The 24,821-nt window shown below is 48.6% G+C and overlaps 1 protein-coding gene across 15 annotated transcripts in view; it reads left to right on the top strand.

Annotated features, from left to right (window-relative positions):
• MAP7D2 (MAP7 domain containing 2) overlaps window positions 1-24,517 on the top strand; it is a 109,616-nt gene extending 85,099 nt beyond the window's left edge. For all 15 annotated transcript variants that reach the window (XM_059050802.2, XM_067023004.1, XM_067023006.1 and 12 more), the window contains 9 exons: window positions 5,995-6,263; window positions 6,831-6,963; window positions 14,346-14,571; window positions 15,327-15,431; window positions 16,391-16,447; window positions 16,900-16,978; window positions 17,691-17,877; window positions 20,987-21,262; window positions 22,985-24,517. In XM_059050802.2, coding sequence (XP_058906785.1) covers window positions 5,995-6,263; window positions 6,831-6,963; window positions 14,346-14,571; window positions 15,327-15,431; window positions 16,391-16,447; window positions 16,900-16,978; window positions 17,691-17,877; window positions 20,987-21,236 — 1,306 coding nt within the window. In that variant the 3' untranslated portion in view covers window positions 21,237-21,262; window positions 22,985-24,517. The remainder of the gene's footprint in view (window positions 1-5,994; window positions 6,264-6,830; window positions 6,964-14,345; window positions 14,572-15,326; window positions 15,432-16,390; window positions 16,448-16,899; window positions 16,979-17,690; window positions 17,878-20,986; window positions 21,263-22,984) is intronic.
• The last annotated feature ends 304 nt before the right edge of the window (window positions 24,518-24,821 follow it).

Genomic DNA, 24,821 nt, shown 5'->3' on the forward strand with positions numbered 1-24,821 from the left:
ACAGTACAATTGTGAAAAATCAGAAAAGTTAACATTTGACATGATGTTGTTTCTTAATTTACAGACTGCATGCAACTTTTGCCTGTTGTCCCAGTGAGATGCTCTGGAACAGTTTTTTTCCTGGTCCAGAATCCAACCCAGCGTCCCACATTGCAATTAGGTGTCTTGCCTCCTTAGTCTGCGTTAACTTGCAACAGTTCTTCAGCCTTTCTTTATGACCCTGACATTTTTAAAGAGCAGAGACCGTTTTTTTTTTGTTTATTTGTTTTTGTTTTGAGGACTGTCCTTCAGTTTGAGTCAGTCGGCTGTTTCCTCATGATTAGACTCAGGTTAGACATTTGGGGCAGGAATCCCGTGGAAGGGATGTTGGTTCCTTCTCAGTGCATCTTATCAGGAGGCCATGATGTCAAGTCGTTTCATTACTGGTGATGGTAACTTTGATCACTGGGTTCAGGTGGTATCCACAGGTTTCTGTGGTATAAAATTGCTCTTTTTCTCTCTGGAAAGTAAATAGTAAAATGGGACCATTGACAAATAGACTTCTCAGAATGTTGGCCAAGCTGTGCTGATGAGGCCACAGACCCCTCCCATCCTGTGGGTGGGCTGTGTTCACTGTGCCTGGAGTCAAGTGGCTTTGGAAAAAATAGAACTAGATTCCAAGATGTGGAGTGAAAAAAGTCCTTTGGGGATCTGCTTTGCAGTAAACTCACGTTCAGAAGCATGACAGCCCTCTCCCGAGAGTTCTTCTTGCTGCTCTACTTACAGAGGTGTTTGTTCATATTTCCTACCAGTCATGGAACCTCAAAAGGTTATATAATCCTGCCTTGTGCATCAGCAAGGCCTGTCTCTACCACCCCAACAAAATTTGTGAATTCCCTTTGTTAGATGTTTAATCATTGGAAGTATTGAACTTTTAAAACTTGGAGTGGAAAAGCTATAAAAAAGCAAGATGAAAAGTCAAGTGATGTGACTCTCTCATCTGTTTACACCTCTTGGGAAAGGTCATTTAAGCACTTAGGATTTTGGTTTTCTTATCTAAAATGTGGTTAATAGTAATTTCCTACCTACCTCACTGGGTTATTCTGGTGACCAAACAGACCCTTATTAAATAGATGAGACGGTACTTAAAAAGAAACCTCTATGAAAGCACAGTGAGTTCCCTGATTAATTTGTGTTTAATTTCTTTCATCAGCCAGGATATCTTTTTCTAGGAAATTGGGGAAACAGCAGCTCTGCCAGGCTTTGTTTGGCTTGCGTTAGTGGTGTGAGCAGGAGACCGAAGAGCCTCGGGGTCTGCCAGAGAGACCAGCATTGCCCGGTTCAAGCTTCCCACACTCAGCAGCTCTTGCGGGCAAGGTGCTACATCCACGTAGGGAAGTAGTGAGGCAGGTTGAGCAGGAAACTCTATGGATCTGGAGATAAACTAGGGAACTTCTAAGATTGTATTCTGTATTGGGGTCATTCGCTGTTAAAAAAATCAACGATTTTACCTACACTTCTCTAATTTGAAGGTCATGTTTGTACTGTGCATACGAGGAGTGTGTGTGTGTGTGTGTGTGTGTGTGTGTGTGTGTGTGTGTGCGCGTTCTCATTCATTTTGTTTATTGGGCAAGGGCTGGGGTAGGGGAATGTAGATAGACTCCTTAGTATGTTGAGTTTTATCCCAAATAATTCACCCTTACTTATCAGGTAGCAGTTATTTTTAGATGTGTGCTCATGGATAATTGGCCCAGTATTACTGAGAACAGAACCTTACAGTCTGTGGTGTGAACAGAACCTACGTGTGACTGTTCTCTTAAAGCAAGTTGAAGCAAGGCTGAGCAGGGCTGAGTAGGCCTGAGGCTGTCAGAAACTCTCAGGCCCAGAGCAGACCAGCTTTTTCCCCCTGCATGTCCCTCTTACAAGCTCCGGGCACACTGACTGAAGGTGTGACTGGTATCGGGCTCATTCCCTTCCGTGAGTGAGCCATTTAGACCAGACCCTGGGGTCGTGTTGGGATCCAGACGCTGGCATTCTGATACTAAGGCAAGACTATAGAATGAAGTGGGCCTGCAGCCAGTTCAGGCCTCTTACCCACTCCCCCTAGTCCAGCCCCGGGGACCCTCCTGGTGGGAGTGGGGTCTGCAGAAGAGCTCCTCGCATGTCTGCCCATGCGCAGCAGAGGCGCCTGCACCAGGACCCCGGGGGGAACCCATCTCTCAGGCACCACTGAGGGAAGCTCAGATGTGCACTCGCTGCACGCAGGGGCCCGAGAGAACTCAAATGGACTGGGCAGTGGGTGCCCAGCACCTCTGCTCTGTCTCACCAAGCAGAGAAGTCATGCCTCACTCCTTGGGGAGGAGGTTGAGGGCAAGGAAGAAGAGCAAACGGCTTTTTACCAGTCCTTTCAATAGCAGAAGTTCCTATTTAATGAGTCAAGATAGGAATGCTTACAGGAGGAGAAGGTGTTTCTGTCCGCGTCATCTACCGTAAATTAGCAGTCTTTCCTATTGCCCCTCTCTCCAGATCCCACATCCAGGAGTAATTGTTTGCCATTGCCCGTCCCTGCACAGTGGTTGGACCGGAGCTGCCCAGAGCATGCACTTGACATTCCAGGGCATAAGTGACGTGTTTTGATCACCTCAGTGCATTAGACAAGGTCCTTTAAGACACTCTCCTGGTGGTTATAGCAGCAGTATGGCCCTAGACGACAGCGTGGAAGGAGAGTGTGTTGCCAAGCAGAAGATCCCCTGCTGTACGGTGGTACAGGCTGTTTGAACCTAAATGCAGGTTTTTGCAGCCGATTGGAAAACGATGCTTAATGGAGCACTGTCACCATGAGGTAGCGGGGCTTGTGGTTTCCCCCGTTTTATTTCTTCCTCCTGCTTTTGGTTCATTCTTGTCTGTGAGGATAATTCGGATTTTTAGTTTATATGGTTTCACTAACACCGTTATCTAACAAACAGCTGTTGTGTGCTTATTCTGTGCCAGGTCTAAAATGAACATCTGGGGAGCGTGGTGACCCCAAGCTCTGGCTTAGGCACCATTGCGACACAGGGAGTAGGGCCAAGTTGGAAGAAGTGGAGTCAGGGAGTCGTGGGCGCGGACCGCAGTTCCGTGGCTGACTTAACCTCTCTAAGCCTGCTTCCTCCTCCATAAAGTGACCCTAATAATAGTACCTGTGTCATACCAGTTTTTGACAACTAAAAGAGACATACACGTATACACACATACGCACACAAATACACTCAGCAGCACAGGGGCTGGTGTGCAGACAGCCCTCAGGAAGCGTGGACACAGTTTTGGAGGGTGCTAGAGGAAGTGTGAGCTCCAGATCGCTGGGGGAGGGATCCAGGTGCGACCCTGGCTGTCTGAACACAGAAGGCACTGATGATTCCCTCTCAAGCCAGGGCTCTCAGGAGACTCATAGGCGGACCTCGGGGGGCGTGGGGATTAGGCCACCGCCCCTCAACCAGAGTAGCACCACTTTTACCTGCCTCATACAGATAGAAGGGGCGTGCGGGGCGCTATGTGTATGTCTCACCTCTGTGGTTCTCAGCTGGGGGTGATCTTGCCCCTGCGGGGACATTTGACAATGTCTGCAGCCATTTTTGATTGTCACAACCTGTGGTGGGTCTGGGGGAGTGGAGATTGCTACTGGCATCTAGTGGGTTGAGGCCAGGGATGCTGCTAAGCAGTGCACAGAATAGCTCCACAGCAAGGGATGATTCAGCCCCAAACGTCATTGCAGGATTGAGAAACCCTGGTACTTATGCATACGTATATGGAGGAAGCAAGGGGATTCCGTGCCTGGCTTTTATTTGGTTAGGGTCCAGGAACAAAAAGTAGAAAACCAAGGTTATATAGAAACGCCTTCTTGTCAAGAGGTCCCTCGGGAATGGTGGGGCCTGAGTTGGCTGAACGGTCTGCAAAGAGGAGGCACCGTCCACGTGGACGAGGTGGCACGGGGGCTCTGTGTGGCTCCAGGCCTAACAGGATGGTGGCACAAGGGAAGTCGGTGTGGCGAGTATGAAGTGATTCTTTCTGGGGTCACAGTGGTCCAGCTAGGGAGCAGACTGCCAGAGAGGGGTGGACAGTCCACCATGGAAGTGGGATCTGGACTGATTCCATATCAGTAAAATGGTTGATGCTAAAATAACTGAATTTTTAAAATTCAGATCATGTTCAAGTCGTATCCATTGGGTCATGGTGTGGCCCTCAGCCTGGCATTAACTGAGAAAACGTGTTCTCCTTGGCACCCGGAGCTGGGCTTTTACCACGAGAGCATCGTTGGAAAAGTGGCCTGCATCTTTTCCAGTCCACATACCACTTGAGGATTATTCTCCAGCTCAAAACCAAGTTTAATGTTGGTCTGATTATATTTTTTCCTTACCACCAGGATCTGATTAGGAAACTCTTTAGGTGTCTGGTGAGAAATTGGCCTTTAATATTATGTTGAGTTGCCATTTTTATTGCTGTGTTTATAGATCAAAAATGGTTGAACATTAGCACTTTCATATGGTTCAGCCTGCTCCAGGATTGAGAGTGACAAAGTGTAATTTACAAACAGGTTACTTTTTGTTCTTCTAAAAGTACCCTGTACAAATGTCACACCCCTGTGCAAACTTTGGGTGCAGTCGGCAACTGAAGCTAGGCTGTTATCTACATCACCAGCAGCCAGTGGTCACCAGGAGCCAGGCCTAGGTCAGCACACCTGTAATGGACCTTCTTCCAACAGATGTAAGACAGGGTCCTGCATTTTAACAACGTGGTGTTTCCCTGGGTAGACTCGGGCTTGCCCTCAACTTTTGCATGTTCCCAGTAGCAGGAGAGAGTCTTTTAAACCTTAAGAACCTCCAAAAAGACACCCCCTGTCCCCACCTCTTGGCTGACTTTGTTTCTCAGAACTTGAAAAGGAACCAGATGTCAACTACACCTCAGTAGAGGTGAATTTTAAAAAATGAAAGGAACTAGAAACATTGAAGACATTATGCAGAGGGAAATAAGCTGGACACAAAAGGGCAAATACTGTATGATTCCACTTCTATGAGGTATGCGGAATTGTCAAATTCCTGGAGACAGAAAGTGGAAAGGTGGTTGCCAGGGGCTGGGGAGAGGCAGGAATATGGAGTTAGCGTTTAAAGAGTACAGAGTTCTGGAGATGGACGGTGGGGATGGTTGTACCACAGTGTGAATGTACTTAATGCCACTGAACTGTACACTTCAAGATGGTTAAGATGGTAAAGTTCATGTTGTTCGTATTTTCCCATAATAGAAAAAAATGGGAGCAGGGTCGTTCATTGCCATATGCTGAAGCCAGATCCAACCGTGGTGCTCCTCTAAAAAGAGGAGGTAGGAAGATGCCTAACACTTTATTCTTACGTTGTCGTCAAACTTAAGTGAAATTCAGACATGACGTCATTGGCTGGGCTTCCTAAAATATTGTCCCTTCCACCAGGGACGTGTTGTAGATACCGTATGTTCCTGTTAGGGTGATAATACTTCTGGGACTTCTTATTTATTTATTTATTTATTATGTCTTGGTTGCGTTGGGTCTTCGTTGCCGCGCGCAGGCTTTTTCTAGCTGCGGCGAGTGGGGGCTACCCTAGGTTGCGGTGCGCGGGCTTCTCGTTGCGGTGGCTTCTCTTGTTGCAGAGCACGGACTCTAGGCACGCGGGCTTCAGTAGTTGTGGCACACAGGCTCAGTAGTTGTGGCTCACGGGTTCTAGAGCACAGGCTCAGTAGTTGTGGTGCGCAGGCTTAGGTTCTCCGCGGCATGTGGGATCTTCCCGGACCAGGGCATGAACCCGTGTCCCCTGCATCGGCAGGCGGATTCTTTACCACTGCACCACCAGGGAAGTCCTACTTCAGGGACTTCTGAGTGTGTGCTCCGCCTTACATTTGTTCCCCTTGAAGGATGAAATTGTTCACCTTTTTGGAACCAGGTGTCTTCTGAACAGACGGTTCTGTGGTCAGGCCCGGTAATCATCTTCTGGCGTGGTTTTGGTTTTCCAGGGCAACTTCAAAAGCATATCCACAGTCTCCAAAGAACGTGAAGCCGCCATACCCAGGGTCTCCGGTGAAGTACCGCCTCCCCGCCTTTTCTGGCCAGGAAACACCCAAGAAGAAAGCAGAGAAAGAGAAGAGCAACAAGGAAAGGGAGGGCGCCCTGGCTCAGCAGGCAGCCGGCCCACCTGGGGAGGAGGCCCCGGAGAAGCACGTGGCAGACAGGCACGCCACTGAGAAGCATGAGGCCGCGGCAGGGAAGGCCGAGGGTGGTGGAGGTAGGCCCTCCTCGCCCAGCCGGTCCTCCCTCTGACTCCATCCACGCGGGACTCTCGGGTTTGGGGGAGAGACGGGGGTTTTTTCCCGGAGACAACTCCATGCCCTCGTGCCACTTTCTCAGGCTTGCATGTTGCCCCGAGTCCTTCCCCTCGCTCTCCTGAGGGTCTCCTGGCAGAGGAGACTGAGGGGCTGACGCTGCTCCTAGCTGTGGAAGCCCAGGGGGTGCTCAGCTGCATGCAGCCAGCATCTGCCTTTCCCACAGAGAGGGTCTTCCTTTAGTCCTTGAGGCTTCCGTGACAGCTGCGGTGAGTTCACCCAGATAGGCGCAGCGCTGGTGGCTGCCTTGGGACTTGCTGATGACCCTGTCTTTCCCCGTCGCCTTTCTACTGCACTCCATGGTGGAATGCATTCAGGGTCACAGCCAGCCTGTTGCAGCCTCTCTGCTTGGTGCTGGTCCTGGCAGCATTTCCCGTCACCCACTGGGTTGGATTTTTCAATTCCAGTTGGTAGCTGCCGTGTGAGTGCAGTCACTGTTTCGTTTCCCTTGATCTTTTCCCCCAATGCAGCCTCGTGGAAGCCCACAGCGGGCACCACTGATGCAGGAGAGGCTGCAAAGATGCTGGCCGAAAAGAGACGACAGGCCCGGCTGCAGAAGGAACAGGAGGAGCAAGAACGTCTGGAGAAGGAAGAACAAGACAGGTATGGGGGTGCTCAGACCTTTTCAGACCACGCGGACACTCCCAGCTCCTGGATATCGGTGTTACCGACAGCCCCCGTTCTCAGCATAGACTCTAGGACCAGCCAGGCCTCGTAGAGCTATCAAAGGAGCTTGAGTTTTGTTTTTATAGAATGAGGTTCTCCCTGAAAAGACAGGAAGTTCCGGATGTAGACATCTCAGTTCTGCTTCCTGAATCGTGTTTTTTTCCCCAAAAATTATTCTAACTCTCAGCCCCAGGTTAAGAGAAAGGAGGGTTGAGCAGCGGCACCTAGCTGGGGCCAAAGCCAACGTCATAGTCCATGAGACACGAGGTACGGGGACTCCCGTCCTGGAGCACGAAAGAAGATGTCATGGCAGTGGTCCCTAAACTTTGGAGGGTGCCGGAGTCAGTCAGGGGTCGCAGTGAAAATACACGGGCCCAGGCCGCATCCCGCTTCAGTAGCTCACCAGAGTTTGAGAACCACTGCATTGACCCCTGGGGCACTTGGTCAAAATACAGACAGTTCTGCCTATTCTGGTCTTAGTATTCAGAGAGAAATGCATGTTGAAGGGCAAGGTAGATTTTATCATTAAATTGATAAAGGAAGCTCTTAGGATAATCACAGAGTGCAGTCCAGTCCTGCTGAGAGGATTTAACGTGACAGGGAGCCAGCCATGTTGCCCTGCTTCACTCAGCCATGGCGCTGAGTTTAATCAGTAATAGAATATTCTTCCTCCTTAAGTGACCTTGGCAAGTCTTTCGTGGTCTGTCATTACACTTCTGCTGATTTATTTGTTTGAAGGGGGGGGAGGGGGGAGGTCTGGCTGGTTCCTTCTTCGAACTCTGGACTTCTCTGATGATTTTCCCACCTCCAGCCTTTCGGTCAACAGCCGCCGGTCTTTTTACTGAGTGGTGTGCTTGGGCTGGGTTGGGTGGGCCACAGGACGTGCGAAGGGAGGTCCCAGGAGAGGAAGATGAGTCGCAGGACCTCACTGACAAGGCTTGGGGTGCGCAGGCCCTGGGCAGGTGAGTCGCGTGCCCGTAGCTTGTGCTAGGGAAGGTGCAGCTCTCTGCCTTCCAGCCAGCACCCTCTCCCGTTTCCTTCACAGCGCAGCTCCTCAAGGAATTGACCGTACCGCCTGTCCCTGTTTCCTCTACTCACACTCAGTCTGCAGACCTCACACTCACCATTCCTCCTAATTGCCAGACTCCTAATCCACTTCTTCGTTGGCTTTGACCGTGTCGCGCTTGCCTTTGCTCCTCTGGCCTCTCCTTCTCAGTCTCCTCTGTCTCCCGCTCAGCCGCTCACGCATCACCTGGGCTCCCAGCCCTCAGTCCTTGGCCATCTTCACCTGACCAGCCCATCCCGAGCAGCGATGCACCCTCCTGCCCTGCCCGTGCCCCCATCGCGCTGCCAGCTTCCTCTGGCTTCAAAAGTTTGGGGCTTGCGTTTCACACAGCGTCCTGCTGCTCAGCATTTGGGGTGCTAACCCAACTCTGCTCTCATCGCCCTTTCTACCCTCATCTTTTCTTGGCCTCGTTTTACCATCTATTTCTGAAGTCAATTTCATCTTGCTCTGTAAAGCTTCAATACTTTCTGGTACAAGGGAGGCATTAAATCACACATGGGTACTGATGCCTCCTGAGCCTGTGCTGTCCAGTACCACCGCCTCTAGTCCCAGGTGGCCACCGAAATGGAAATACACTAAGATCAAGTCCAATTCAGTTCCCCAGCCGTATGGCCACATTTCAAGTGCTCAGTGGCTACATGGCTTGTGGCTCACATATCGGACTGCACAAATCTCTAGAATGTTTCCCTCGTCACAGAAAGGTCTATTGGCCAGCACTGGTCTAGAACCTGCAGGCAGTATTACCAACTGTTTTATGCTTTCCTTTAAGTGTGTCCCACACGCATCTCAAATTGAGCATTTCCAAAGCAGACCTTACTGTCTTTCTTGCAGACTTCCTTTTCCTTTCACAAGCTCTGTCCTCCATGTCTCCAGACAACCAGATCAGAAGTGTCCGAGCCAGCTCTCAACTTTCCCCTCTCCTTCCTCGTCAGTGTCCCATCCTCTGTCAGGTCTGTCTCGGCCACCTCTAGCATCTCTCTCGTCTCCCTTCCCCTCCAGCCCCTCCTCCCCTCCTGAGCTCCGGCCCCTGTGGTCTCTGACCTGGACTGTGTCCGTGGCATCCGCACTGAGCTCCCTGCTCTAGGTCTCCCGGAGCTCATCCACTGTCCACACTGTGTCCCCAGTGCCTGTCCTCAAATAAGTGTCATTGTCCTGCTCCTGTCCTTTACCAAGCCAGTGACTCCCCTGCCCACAGGAGGCCTGCCACGGCCTGAGCACCCCTGTCCCCTGCAGCTTCACATCTCCTCATCTGCTTTCATGCTGCCTCCCGTGGCCTCGAGCTCCTTGTCAGCAGACACGTTTTCCATTCTCCGACTCGGTTCAAGCCCTGCTCCCTGTCTGCAAGCCTTTCCAGCCCTGCCCCTGGGAGAGAACAGACCTCTCCCACTCTTCGCCCTCCCAGCCCGGCTAGTCGGCTGATCACAGAGCCTCCTCATTTGTCCACAGGCCTACTGCCCCCAGCTAAGCACCTTAAAAGGCCGGGGTACAGTCTTTGGATCACTGGTGCTGGCGCTCAGTAAACATACACGAAAGGTAGAGAAGGAGGAAAAGGCCCAACTGAGAAGCCATTGCAATCGTGGGTTCAGAGAAGGCAGCGCAGTGTGGTGGAGCTGGAGCTGGACGAGTGAAGGCGGGTTCAACAGAAACGGGCCCATTCAAAGTCGACGCCAAGGTTTAATTCTAAGCATAGGAGAATGGTACACCCAATGACAGATAAAGGGAGAACAGAAGGAATTGATTTCAGAGGGTAAAAACAAGCCATTTGATTGTAGATAAACTAAGTTTAAGGTGCCTGCAAGATATCCACGTGATTAGAAATGGAATTGAAGCCTGGGGCCTAGGTAAAAATGAGAGCAATACACTTGACCCAAAATCAGTTTTCCTCTCTCTTGCCAGAATACGAAGCTTTGCTAGCCCCACGTGGGAGGTGAGAAAGTACAGTACCACACAGCCAGGGCCTGGAACACAGCGGACACCTCTTGGGATAAGAGCATCCTCACTCCTGTTTTGTGCTAAGAGTCAGTAGTTGAAGCCACACCAGTGTAGTTGCCAGATGAGAGAATATAGAGAAAATAAAGGTACTTGAGCCGAACCGTGGAAAGCCAATCACTGTCACAAACTGGTGAGGAAAATGCCATCCGAGTCAGGGATGAGACTGCTCAGAGCAGAAAGGCTGACAAGCTGTCCAGACAGCTGGGCCCGGCAGAAGAGCAAGCGCTGGTCCAGCCCCCGCTAGCAGTGACCCTGGGACTCTCCTGGAAGCATGCAGAATGGCACAGCGCCTGCGCTCATGGATGGCCCAAGATAGAAATTAGGATTCTTGGAGCAAGAAACCATAGACCCTGGGTCCGCCCCGGGGCAGGCGCTGGCAGAAACTAGAAGCAAAGAGATCTTACTGGGATTCCAAAATGAGTCACGTTCAGAAGTTAAGATAGCTGCTGTGGGCCCAAGTGGAAAGAGAGTGGAGCTAGGCACCCTCCACCAGCAGGGCCACATAGCCAGGCTGCAGCTCGGTGTCCGTGCAAGAGTTGGCCCGGGCCTGGCCCTGCCGGCAGGGGTCCTGGCGCCGCTCAGCCCCGGCAGGTCGTCGGTGGAGCCTCCGGCTGGTGGACTGTCGGGGTAAGAGCTGAGCAGGCAGGGCCCGTCCGGCGCGGGGGGTGGCGGCCAAGTGAGGAAGGGAGAGCCAGGCCCTCACAGGAGGGAAGTCGAATGCCGCCTGCACCTGCAAGACGTGTCGAGGCTGAGGAAAGGCCGTTGGTCTTGGGGTTTAGGACATGAATGGAGGTTTGGGGGGAAATCATGGAGAGGGCTGGAGACATAAGCAGCTTGACAGAGGTGAGAGGGCGGCGGCCCTGAACATCAGCAGAATGCAGGGGAGAGGGGACTGAGGAGAGCTGTTGGGGATGCCTGCGGCCTGAGTGTTTTGCAGGCCATGGGAAGGTCCGTGTAGAAGGGCAAAGCGATGGAAGGAAGAGAGGGGGATGGTGGAAGGAACTCGGGTGCGGGAGGGTGTGGAATTAATAGTGTGGTTGGTGGCATTTATAATCCTTTGCATCTAAGCAGAAGAAAGGGGACATTTTCTGAGCAGGAATGCTGTAGAGGAGTGAAGTTTAGGAAGCCCAGATCAGGTGGCCCCGGTCTTCTCTGTAAAGGGGTTGATGATGCCACCAGCTAAGGAGGATGTGGAAGACGGTGGAAAAGTGGAGGTTTGGACTGTTGCCCTGGGGGTCCGGGAAATGAGGAGGGATGGCTGGCGTGGCGGCTGAGGTCCAGGGAAAGGTGACCAGTCGGCCTTGTCTGGGCCTTCCTGCCACCAGTGTTGACAACCCAGGAGGGCCCAGAGTGGCCCCCATGCCATCCCACAGATGCTCAGGAGTGGCTGGGCAGCCTGGGCGCCCTGAGAGCAGAGGGAGCGGATGCAGGGACGGCACAGAGCTGCCCGGGGCCGGTCAGGAGAGAAGGCGGCGAGGGACGGGTGACGGCAGATCGAAGAAGTGGGTCTGGCGAGCTCCGGAGGGAGCCGGTAATAATGGCAAGGGCAGTGGGGTTGCCTGCAGCAGAGGGGCGCTGGGGAAATGACACAGCTATGTCCTCTCTGGTTCGTTAAGCAGGGAGAGAAAGAATGTTTATTCTTGGAGAGGATTTTGAGAGACTTGGTTTCACACAGGGAAAGCCAGTTTTTAGCTACTCTGGCGGAAGCAGAGTGTGGTTAAATGGAGGGAATTTTGTCTGTAGGGGCTTATGGGCCTGTGGGGAGGAATTTATGTTGTGGGTGATGACGGGGATTATGGAGACCTAGGGGCTAAGAGGATGTGTTACTGCATGGCTATGCATCGGGCACCTCTGAAGTCCTCATGGTAAAACGGAAGAAACCGAGTGGCTTTTCAGATCCTAAGGATGAAGTAGCTTGTGGGTTAATTTATATACGTATCCTTTGTGTATTTACTTCTCTGAGACAGTCACAACTGGCTCCTTAAAAGAGAGAGAAATACTAAAGCAGTGCTCTGATTAACCTTGGGAGAAGCTTTGTTATTGACACATCTGGGTTTGTTTTTTTTTTTTTTTTTTTTTTTTTTGCGGTATGCGGGCCTCTCACTGTTGTGGCCTCTCCCGTTGCGGAGCACAGGCTCCGGACGCACAGGCCTAGCGGCCATGGCTCACGGGCTTAGTTGCTCCGCGGCATGTGGGATCTTCCCGGACCAGGGCACGAACCCGTGTCTCCCGCATCGGCAGGCGGATTCTCAACCACTGCGCCACCAGGGAAGCCCACACATCTGGTTTTTATAATCCTGTGTTGGGCATCCTAGTGTTCAGTTGAGGAATCTAAGAACTGGTGAGTTTCTGTCTGACTAGGCCCCATAATGCTCTTCTCCAAAGTTCTCCAGAATATTTGTTAGTAATTTCAGTTGTTCCAGCTTTGAGGCACTGCACCCTCTGCGAACATAGAGTACATTGTCATGACCCATTGTAGTTTTAGGCTAATGTCTTTGTGTATTTTTTTACCTTTTAAAGTATTTCTCTGGTGGCACACAGGCTAATTGCCTCTGTGATTCCGGAAGCCAACCGTTAGGGTAGGAGGATGTTCTTTTTAAGTCTTGATCATTTATAACAATATACCAGCGCCCCAGTAAGTCAGTGATACATGCTTCCAAATAAAGATAATTTCTGAAAAACGTACAGATTTACAGATGCGCTTAAAAGGACGCTGGGAATTGAAGAGAGCGTTCATTTTAAATTGTAAAACAAACTAGCATTTGAGAATCTGCCCAGGACCAGGCATTGTGCTAAGTGCTTCCCATGCATTATCTCATTTAATTCCCACAGTGATGTCGAGGAGCCAGTAATATAGCTATTCCCATTTTTTTTTAAATGGGCATCAGAAATGTTGAGCGACTTTCCAAGGAAGGGTCAGACAGCAAGCGGCACAATCAGAATGCAGTCTTGGTCTTGCCCGTGTGGCACGTTGCCAGTCAGTAACTCACTGCAAAATGAGTATAGTTATCCACATTTTTTCATAGAAGAGGAAAGTGACACACGTGAGCAGGAAGAACGTTAGGAACGTAAGAACAAGCAGTTAGACTTTACAGAGTTTTCCCTCACTGCTTAAGCTCTTTATCATAACATCGCTGACCATTCACCTGTGGATGAAAAATGTCTAAATGCCATTTAATTTTCATTTAGCAAAGAATAAAAGCTAAAAAAAAGTTTTTTAAAGAATGCCAAAATAAATGGAAAATAGATGCTTTAATTCCTTGAATGTCAAGTTTCTGTTGAGCATTTTCTTCCATTTGCTGCTTCAGAAGTCACATACTAATTAAAAGCAAAGTGAACTTTTTGAGCTCCTCGTCACTGCTGTCAAATTGCTGACTGGCACAGATGTGACCACTGAGACACTTCGAGGGTTTTTTTCTAGCTTAAGTTGTTTTTTTTTTTTTTTTTTTTTTGGTACGCGGGCCTCTCACTGTTGTGGCCTCTCCCGTTGCGGAGCACAGGCTCCGGACGCGCAGGCTCAGTGGCCATGGCTCACGGGCCCAGCCGCTCCGCGGCACGTGGGATCTTCCCGGACCGGGGCACGAACCTGCGTCCCCTGCATCGGCAGGCGGACTCTCAACCACTGCGCCACCAGGGAAGCCCAAGTTGTTTTTTTTAAAAACATCTTTATTGGAGTATAATTGTTTTACAATGGTGTGTTCGATTCTGCTGTATAACACTGTGAATCAGCTATACGTATACATATATCCCCTCCCTCTTACATCTCCCCCACTCCCACCCTCCCTATCCCACTCCTCTAGGTGGTCACAAAGCACCGAGCTGATCTCCCTGTGCCATGCGGCTGCTTCCCACTAGCTATCGGGTTTACGTTTGGTAGTACATTTAAGTTGGTTTTAAATATTTATCCTACTCAGCTTTTAAAGAATTCTCATTAAATAAGAATGATGGGGCTGTGATCATTTGTAAATTGGCTAGGGAACATCTGTGTCTTCATTACAGTCTATTCACAAATCAATACATTATTACTCTGGGTATCACAGAATTTAAAGTCCACCCTGGTTAATATTTTTTGGGGTAACTCTATGGAGTGGAGTGGCTTTCTGAGAAGGATGTGAGTCATTTTCTTAAGTGGATGCTAACTCACATGCACGTGTCTGTGACAGTGTCACGTGTTATGCTGTACTGTTGGCGCACAGCTCTTGGTAGTTTACCTTTTGGGCACATCGTCGTCGTCTTCTAACATCAGTTATGTTCTCAAAAGGCTGGAGAGGGAGGAATTGCAAAGGAAGGCAGAGGGGGAAAGACTGCGCCTAGAAGCAGCAGCCCGTAAGCAGGAAGAGGAAAAGGAGCGGCAGGAGGAAGAAGAGAAAAGGAAGGCAGCAGAGGAGGCCAAGCGGAGGGCCAAGGAGGAGCTGCTGTTGAAAGGAGAGCAAGAAAAGGAAAAACAAGAAAAAGAAAAGCAGGAAAAGGCCATGATTGAAAAGCAGGTACTGTGCAAATCTTTATATAGACTTTCCTTAAGGGCCTTAGTTAGTATTAGGTAAAATTAGTTAAATTTGGATGACTCTTAATGTTTACTTGAAGTTTTTCTTGAACTGGGCTAGTTAATAAATATGAGTTGCTTTGGGCAACAGAAGTGAAGCTGGTAATATTTGCTGTATGTCCGTTTGGATCCCCCCGAAGGCAGACCCTGGATGAGAACTTGGGTGCCAGTAGTTTATTTGGGAGATGATCGCAGGAAGCTGGTAGGGGAGTGAGAGGAACGCACATTGGTGAGTGGGTTACTGTGGGCAGCTGGAACTTGCTCCCTATGGAACTCTCCGAGAGACTGTGGACCATGCCTTAGAATTATCCCCCTGAGTGGTGAGGAAACTAGGTTATTTGTCTTCCAAGTCCTGCCCCTTATGGTAGAAGGTCACTGAGGGGAAATTAACTTCCTGAAATTTCTAGCCGCATGCATACTTATGGCCAGAGACTACGCTCAGACACAAAAAGACCTTGACCTTGTATGCAGACTGTCTGCATGTGATTTGCATGGTGGACCGAGGTCATATGAGCGAGACCCAACCATGTCTGCTGTGTCACAGAGCAGGCTGTGTAAAACCACATTGAATATTGGAGCAGCACCCACTTTTCGGTAGATGATGAGGTGGAGGAATAGGTGCAAACCCCAGGGAATTAATTAACTAGCGTTTTCTTTAGCTTAGTAAAACCTATCCCTTCTTGTACATGTTTCTACCAGAAGGAAGCAGCAGAAGCAAAGGCCCAGGAGGCAGCTAAACAGATGCGTCTTGAAAGAGAGCAGATCATGCTACAGATTGAACAGGAGCGACTGGAGAGGAAGAAGGTAGGGCTAAGGGATCAGGAGTACTTAGGGTGAGGCAGGGGCAGGAAGTGAGTCCAGTATGTTCTGCAGTTGTTGGGTACGGTGCTCTTAGAATTGTTATTTAGGTTGATTTCGTTGATCATACTGTTGTACCTTCATTAGTTTTCTGTCATCTTGTTCTTTCATTCACTGAGAGAGGGGTATTGAAAGCTCCATGTGTGATTATGGATTTCTCCATTACTCCTTCCAATTCTATACATTTTTGTTTTTATATATATAATTTGAAGCTCTACTGTTAGGTGGATTTATATTTCAAATTATTAAATTTTCCCACTGAATTGACCCTTTTATCATTATGAAACATCCTTCTTTATCTCTAGTAATATTTCTTAAAGTCTACTTTGTCAGCCTTTTTGTGATTAGCACCTGCATGATAAATTTTTTCTCTTTGAACCTATGTGTGTCCTGATGAATGTGCCTCTTATAAACAGCATATGGTCAGGATTTGTTATTTTAATCCAGTTTGACAGTTTTTGTCTTTTAATTGGGGTGTTTAGGCCATTTAATTACGGGAAAAGGGTTTAAGGAGGCTGATTCTAAAGGTCCATTTCTCATGGTGTCCAATCTGTGGCCTCCCCTTCTGCACCTCAGCTTGGCTTTCTTTAGGGTGGTCCTCTTGAATGGCAGGTAGTGATTTGTTGATTTCTAGGTAACTTAAGGAGAGGAAGGAGAAAGATGGGATATAAATTGTTGATTCTAGATACTTACTAGTTCACTCCTTAAGCATTTGTTTGACCTTGTTCATATGGCAGAGGTGTATGTCTGCAAAATCAATGGAAAACCTTTCTATACACATTATCCTCTGCTGATGTTTCTTTTTTACAAGTTTTGTGAGGAATGTGAAATTGCATATAGACCCGGCTTACTTGTATATGTTTTTGGTCTTGTAGTCCTCTTACCTGCTTCTTTTTGGTTCCCAGAGAATAGATGAAATTATGAAGAGAACAAGGAAGAGTGATGTGTCTCTGGAAGTGAAGGTAGGCATTCATAGTATCATTTTCATAATTCAGGTACTGAGAAGAACAGAATGGTGGAATATATTCAGTGACATTGTAGGTCTCAGAGAGGATTAACCAGAAAAAAATGGGCTCTTCCTTGCTTTGTTCCTGGCTAGATTAAGGAGGCTGTAGGTCCCTGAAAGGAAAGAGGAGTCTAACAGAGGAATTTCAGAGATGGGGTGATAACAAAAGATATCCTCAGGGAAATGGGGGTAGGGATGCAGGGAGAAGCATTATAGTCCACAGATAAAAAAAAGAGAATGGTGGCATATTAATAAGGGAAACATAGCTGATTCGTAATAACCTCAGAAAATTCAAAGAATTACCACGGAACAGACAGTTGGCCCAGCATGGCTCCAAATATCCTCTGATACTTTTCAAAAGCACTTATCTTTCTACATAAAGCCAACGTTCCCTCTCTTTGTTTTCAGAAAGAAGACCCGAAAGTGGAGCTTCAGCCTGCTGTGTGTGTGGAAAACAAGACAAAACCAGTTGTCCCCAACAAAATAGGTGAGCGTGAGGTCTGGTTCTTAGGTTCTTCCTTTCCGGAGGTGCGGGCTCATGGCGCTTCCTGTGGGGGACTAGCACCCATGGGTCCTCAGAGCTTTATTACCGGAACGGGCCTGTGCACTTTCCCCTCCCTTGTGGAGTTTCCATCGCCAGCACAGGTCTGTCGGGTCCACTTGGAAACCGGCGGGTTCCTCAGTTACTCTAATAATCCCCGTGCCGGAGCCAGGCCATCTGCTGGCCGGGCTGCTTTCCGGGAAGCTTAATTGCTGCTCAGGTTCTATTAAGAACTGACTCTGCTGTTCTACGGCAGTTTCTTCTGCCTTCCCGAGTTCTGGATAGTCCAGCTCTTTTCTATCGTGTATACTTAAAGCTCCTCAGGTTGGACTATTTCGTGGCAGCCAAAGTCAGAAAGCGCATACCCATCTCAGAGTCACTCTTCACATTTCTCTTTCGCCTTGTGGCTCAAGAGCCCGGGCACGTGTACAGCATATGACACCAAGCCTCCCGGGTGGGTCATGAGCCCTGCACAGACACTGATGATGTCATTTGTCATCTCTTCCTGGTGGGAAGGTGACTACATGGGGTTCTTTTTACAAAAGATATTGCATTGTTGGTAAAGTAGAGGATTCATTGCCTCTATAGATATCTCCGCTGTTATTTCATTGTTTGGGATATTTTATGACTGACAGAATGACTTGGTGTTCTCCATCAGAAATCAATGGTTTGAACACCTGCCAGGAAGTTAATGGTGTGGAACGTGCTGCCCCAGAGACTTTCCCCCAAGATGTTTTTGCTAACGGACTTAAACCAGTCGGGGGACTTGTTCATCTGGATGCCCTTGATGGGAAATCAAACAGTCTGGATGATTCAACCGAAGAAGTTCAGTCTATGGATGTGAGGTAACTCCACTGCTTTTGCATTTGAGCCTCATCTCTCCCCCAGATACCTCCACCACCTCTTAGTTGATTTCTTCATCTTTTCCGCACCCAAATATTTGTTCACACCTGTGGTAGGCACGGTTGCCATTCAGGAAAGCTAACAGTGGTATAATTAATATCCATGTTTTGGGTTGAGTTCCCTAGAAACAGAGCCTGGGGCAGGGATTCTACGGCATGGCATTGATCAGAAGAGAGCTCTCAGAAGAAAGGGGAGGGAGGGAAGCCGGATTGGGCGGGTGGAGTCACTAAGCAAGGATCTGGTCTCAGCCTGGTCCCAGTGGTGCTCTGGAGGATGGATTTCCACCAGAGAGGGGTCTGACTGCAGTAAGGGAGGTGGCCTTCATGGCACTGTGTTTGTCAGCCATCGACTCTGGAGCACCCAGGGTGGGGATGCTCCCATCAGCCAAAGGCAATTGTCCAGAGGAAGGGCAGCATCTGTGAGCCCATAGCAGCTGGGGGGTGGGTGCAACCACAGGTAAGGGGATCTGGGTGGGGCACCAAAAGGGCCCACTCACTGTGTCCAGTGTCTCATGTTGAAGTAAACTTGTCATTGGAAACTTGATAAAGGAACTAATCTGCTTGCAGATCCTAACGACTTAAGGCATTCTTAACTGGTATATGTTTGTGGATAACATTGCCTGGCAAATTAATCCTGGACCAAAGGAGAGCTCAGTTAGGAGGGAATGCCAGTATTTTGCCCAAGCTCCGCCAGAGCTCCAGCCTGCCGGATCTTACACTTCTCTCCTTGCCTGTGAATACTCAGCCTCAGTCTGGGGGGAGGCAGGTGGGGAGCAGAGCCTTTCCCAGGGCACACTGACCGTAAATACCCCAGCTCGTGCACCCTGGCCTTGAGCCAGATATGGGAAAACCCAGGGTCCCGCCGCCCTGTCACCAGGAGAGCGAGTCCTGCGCAGCCTGAGAGTAGGGCCTCCTCAGGCCTTGCCACCACCTGCCACCGTCATGGCAGACTTCCTGTAAGTGGTACCACTCTGCCCCCGGGGTAGGGCAGGGAACTGCTGGGGCGTCTTAAAGGATAACACAATACCTCCCGCCGCCATGTTGAGGCAGTTGTGCTTATTCTTTCTGCCTCTGGGCTGCGGGGGTGGGGGGGCGGGCACGACAAGACCTGGCGCTGGCCATGGTTCAAGGAAGTGAAGGAGCTTTGTGTGTGCACTGCGTTCTTGGTGTGGCCACCTCTGCGTTGGAGAAGGGTGACTCCTGGGGGCAGCGCCTGAGCTTGTGGCGCCATTCTGTCCTCCGCCTGCTCTGACCAGCTGTTCAAACCATGGGAATGAAGGTGGGCAAGGTGGAGATGGGGCGGGTGTTCCCACTAATGAAGCAGTTTGCCCAGGCTCCGGCCACCAGAAGTGGCGTCAGGTCAGCTGCTGCCCCTTAACTAGGCTCAGTGTGAAGGAGACAGATCATCTGAGCTTCTGCAGTTCAACTCGTTTTTCTAGATTCTTCTCTAAGCTCTTACGGAGTAAGAAAAAAAACCAGACAAACCTGACAGCAGCCCTACTCTGGCTGTTCAGAGAGACTCCTGGTGAGGGGACCTCAGATCCCAGCTCACCACTCATCTGAGCTAGGCCTCTGGTTGACACACTACGAAACTCCTCCTTCCATCTCTAGGGAGAGGAGAGAGAGAGAGAGAGACATGGAGGCCCGCGGTGGTGGGGGCGGGGGTGGAGGGGCGGGGGAGTGGAAGCCTCACTTTAGTGAGGGCGCTGTGGAAGAGGTCGGCTCTGCAGGTGGCCGGGTGGGTGGCGGGGGTCCTTGCTAATGACGTTCCCGGCCTCAGCTGAGCACGCATGTCCTGCAGGTGGCTCCTGCAAAGCCTTCCCCGAGTGGTCGCCTGAGGGGAGAAATGCTTGTTGATTGCATTTTGCAGCAGAGGAAAGTGAGGTCTGGGGAGGGAGAGCTGCTCCCCAGAGGCGGTGCTGCTAGAGAGAAGCTGCACCAAGGCACCCCGTGGTGATTAGACCCACCCCCCCCCACCCCCGCCCCTTCAGCTCACTTTCAGCTTCTGGCATTGGCTGTTTGCATTTCCCATTTTAAGGGTTTCAGAAGTGCTTGGCTTCTCCGTAGTAGTGCGCTGGTGCCTGCGGGTTTTTACTTTCTTCCCATGGGCAGCGTGAGCTTGGCCTTCACAGCCCTGCTCAATGTGAAACCACACACCTCAGATGGGACTTGAACCCACGGGCTGGGACTCAAACCCACTGTCTTTTAATTGAAATCGCACACCTGGTCTCAGGACTTAATGAAGCTCAGGTTCTTTATGTCTCAGCGCAGAAGGAATTCAGCGAGAGGCCAAGTGATAGGCAAGAAGTAGATTTATTAATATAGAACGCTTGTGAGGGATACAAGTGGGCAGACAAGGGGGCTCTGCCCCAAGAACTAAGTGGGAAAGCCAGTTTATTTAGGGAGATACACACTCCAGAGGCAGAGTGCAGGCCATCTCAGAAGGTGAGAGGCCCTGGGAGATGCACGTTCCATAGACAGAATACGGTTAATCTCAAAAGGCGAGAGTGACCCTGAAATATGGCGTGGTTAGTTTTTATGGGCTGGGTAATTTCATATGCTAACAAGTGTGAGGATTATTCCAAGTCTTTTGGAAAGGGGGCGGGGATTTCCAGGAATTGGGCCACCGCCTACTTTTTGGCCTTCTATGGTCAGCCTCGGAACTCTCATGGTGCTTGTGGGTTGTCCTTTAGCATATGCTAATGTATTATAATGAGGGTATAATGAGGCTCAAGGTCTAAGGGAAGTCGAATCTTCCACCATCTTGGGTCTGATCGGTTCTAACCAGTTTTTGTATCCTCAAGGGCTATGTCATTTTTTTAAAGGTTGTGCCCTGCCCCCTTCCCTCCTGTCTCAAATCCACTTCCCTTCTGTCAGTGGCTCAGACTTGAACTAACTTGTATCTTTTAGAATGTGTTACACACAAGCTCTGGCTCTAAATCCATTTCTCTAGAAAAGAAGAGTAGTATAACAAAATATGACAAATAGAATTAATAGTTTGTCTATCTCTCCATCTTTCTCTCTCCCTCCCTCTCTCCCCCTCCCCCTCCAGTCCTGTTTCAAAAGAAGAGCTTATCTCTATCCCAGAATTTTCACCAGTGAGTGAAATGATTCCTGGGGTATCTCTGGACCAAAATGGAACTGGTAATGCCCGAGCACTTCAAGATCTCTTAGATTTCACTGGCCCCCCCATTTTCCCCAAGAGATCCAGTGAAAATCTCAGCCTGGATGACTGTAACAAAAACCTGATCGAAGGATTTAACAGTCCTGGCCAAGAAAATACTCTGAACACCTTCTGTTGACAAATACAACATCTCTTTAATGAAAGGTACAGTCTTTTGATGATAGTCTAAATCTGTAACTCTCCAACTGGGGTTTGTGAAGATGAGATAAACGTCACTCAGCCTCCTAGTCAGTTTTATTTTCACAAAAAGCAAACAAATGTGGACTCATGGTATGTACAAGAACTGAGATGGATTTCAAGTGAATCGTCATCTGAGAGCTTTCTGCGCCACCCCAGCATGCCCACCCCTGCTGTTCCGGGCCGGGGGGTGCGTGCAGAAGCACTGGCTAAAAGTTTGACCAACCATCTGTCTCAAGTAGCAACTTTTTACAGACAAAGAGAGGATGCTGTAATAGTGGTGCAAGGTAGTGTTAATAAAATGAATTTCCCCCCTGGTTTTATTCAGTGACATCCCACATCCTATCTAGAATCACTTGTATACATTGGTGAGTGTTGGGCTAAATGGTTTGCTGTTCTGTTGACTTCCTCTGTTCTTGGATCATACCTGAAGGAGTAAGGGGGGGAAGAACTGAAGTTTGTGCCCTGAAGCGTTCCCCGCCTTTGGCCTTTTTTTCTTGCCGAAGTGCTTCTGGAAGCTTCTTGTTTGAGTAAGATATATCTATGGGTTATAAACACTGGATTTGTGTGTACTTGGTTATACTCACCTCACATTGGATTTACTTCAGTTTGGGGCTTATTTTTGAATGATGAAAAACATAATTAGAATCTGTCATCAAATACTTTCATAACTTAATTCCAATTGCTCCTCCCATTTTAGGCTTAAATTTTTCTATTCTCAGCATTATCTCAGTCACCTTATTTTTTATGATATTCCACTCCTATAACAGAACTTCAGTAGCTGATATGATTTAGTCCAACCTTTCTATTTCTCAAGTGAGGAAACAGGTTGGGGAGGCCACACGGCCGAGGTCACAGTGTCTCGTAGACTTATTTCTACCTGACCTCAGCTGTTGGCTGTAGACGGTACATTTTGGAGTTTGCTTCTCTTGGCTCTTGGGGAAGCGGTTGTGGTCCTTTCACACATGAGAGGGAATGCATGACAGGCAGTTTTTAGAATAAACCATATCCCTGGTTTGGAAGAGGGGCTGCCTTCTTGGACACTTTTAAAAAATTCACCTGAGCATTCTCTTTCCCTGACAGTTACATGGATTAATATTTAGTAAGAGATTTCTCTTGTTGTTAGCATACCTTGCACCCTCAGTTCACTGACCTCACTATCAGTTAAGGACCAGAAAATCCACAAAACTTAGAAGAGTGTTCGTGGCTTCTCAAATCTATTTCCTACATTTCTAACTAAAAGAAGTGCGAAATCCCTGTCCAAAAAAAATCTTGGCTAAATAATTGTATTCACACTGCTTGTATATTTTCATCTGTCCTATAAGTCTACTTATCAAATTCTTCTCAGCCAGAGGTGGCAACGCCCCTGCTGGAAATGTGTTTGCCAAGGTGTTGGGGGTGGCTGTCACAGTGGCTGGCTGGAGGCAGCACTGGCATTTGCGACATGAAGCATCCTGCAGGTTTTAGGACAGTCCCGCGAAAGAAAATTTGACCCCCTAAAAGAATAGTCCTACACAAAATGCTGCAGCACTTCCGTTGAGAGACTCTGTAAGCCGAGGAAAATGCAATTGCCAAGAAGGTAGAAAGTCCCACACTGCGATCATTTCAGTGAGAGAGAATAGATGCTACGGCTTGCAAAATACTGTCTCTCCATTGGTTTCACCTGATTTTGGTTTTGAATTGCCACAGGTGGCGTTTGGAGAACCCATGAAGCTGCTGGTAGTCAAATCTGAGCTGCCGGCCCTCTGAAGAAGCTTCTGTCGTCCTTAACCGCTGGATTCCAAACTATTAAATCAAAATGTAACTGTATTCCTACTTAGTATGTCAAACGCTGGCCACTCTCAGTAGAACCTTGACATTGGCCTTGTCGGGCTTTAGCAGAGTTCCATGTTACATTTCTATTTATGAGCTTCAGCTGCTGATAAAGCACTTCCTGTACTCTATTATCATAGTGATCCTCTGAATAACCCGTGTGATTTCGGCTTGGAAAGTCACCTTATAACCATTCTTATCCCCAGACTTGGAGCATATAAACATTTAGATGTCTTTCCTTGTAAATACTCTAGACATTTACCCAGACTCTACTTAAACATATACTGAAAATTTGGGCTGCATATCTCCCTGTCTGTGTTTAGAAGGAGAAGAAATTCTGGAACATCTCCCCCATCTCTGGGGTTTCTTTGTTGGAAGTTACTATCAAGAAGCCGTGTTTCATTATTAAACTTAGTCACCTGCAAAATGTGTTGCCCCCCATTGCTCCGTGGGCGGCTAGCGGAGTGAATCTGGCTGAGTAAGGGAGCCATTGGACAGCGTGGAAGGCCGTCTGCTCTCTTAGGCATATTCCTCCAGACGTGGGCACCTGAATCTCCAAGGCCCTTTTCATGTTGTACCTGAAACCCTCCAAGCTGTAGTCACTCCAGACCGTCACGTGGCTTCTGGACTGAATGAATTGTGCACCTCCTGCCCAGGTGGTTGCTTTTCCTGTTGTTGCTGTTGTTTTGCTCTTGGCTCTTGGGGCCTTTGTTTGTTTGTTTACTCAACTCTGATAAAACCAGGTACAAATGAAAAGCATAGTGCTCTGAGACAGGGGCCCCTGAACAGGACCCAATGTGTCACTTAAACAGGCTTGGACATAAAAACATCTGGACGGGGGACAAATGACAGTAGAATGTATACTTTACACGTTTTATGCCATATAAGAATGTGTTTTCTTCATTTCTTGTGGTGAAGTGTGACTTTCAGATTAAAATGACCTTTTCTTCTTTGAAACCTTTTTTTTTTAATTGTCTTGTACCATAAAGAGTTTGGAAAGATCCATAATTCTGACTGAGGTTTGCAACCAGGAGATACAAAAAAGTCTCCGTAGTAATCTTGTTCATGTGCTCTTAAAACCAGCTACAGCGTAAGACTGTATTAGGTATGGAAACTGTGTACGTTTGTGTATGTGTATATACTAAATAAAATACATGCCTCCAATAATACGGTGCCATGGATCTTGATGAATATCGGGGGAAAATCTCTTTTATGACGAGCACATAGAAAATGATAGCATGGTCTGACTTGTAAAAAAACGCCTTGCCATCTTTCTTATAGCCCTGTTTTGCTAAACGTCTGTTTTCTTGCAATCTGGTGTACCTCACAGCACCATTGTGATCCTGGTGATGCCTCATTTGCATGATGTGTACCTTGTGTTACCGTGAAATACATTTTCATTGAAGAGTCTGATGGCGTGCTAGTGCTCTGTTTGCTTCTGTAGGCTCGATGAAAAAAATGTGCTGAAACCAAACCAGATGTCAGATTTTTGAAAACCTATTTGGAAAAATATTAAAAATCCTGTGTGGGTGTCCTTTCCCTGTCTAACTCATTAAAATTCCTCTATTGCCAGTTCCAAGTGAAACCAACTGTGGAAATAAGCTTCAGTGATGAGCTGTCCCAGGACATGATGAACTTGTAAGTATAGTAAAGTTGCTGTACTTTCATACCACTGATGTGAGGGATTGCTAGCTAGCTAAGATGCAGTTAACCT

Source organism: Kogia breviceps, chromosome X (assembly GCF_026419965.1).
Source record: "Kogia breviceps isolate mKogBre1 chromosome X, mKogBre1 haplotype 1, whole genome shotgun sequence".
Taxonomy (NCBI): domain Eukaryota; kingdom Metazoa; phylum Chordata; class Mammalia; order Artiodactyla; family Physeteridae; genus Kogia; species Kogia breviceps.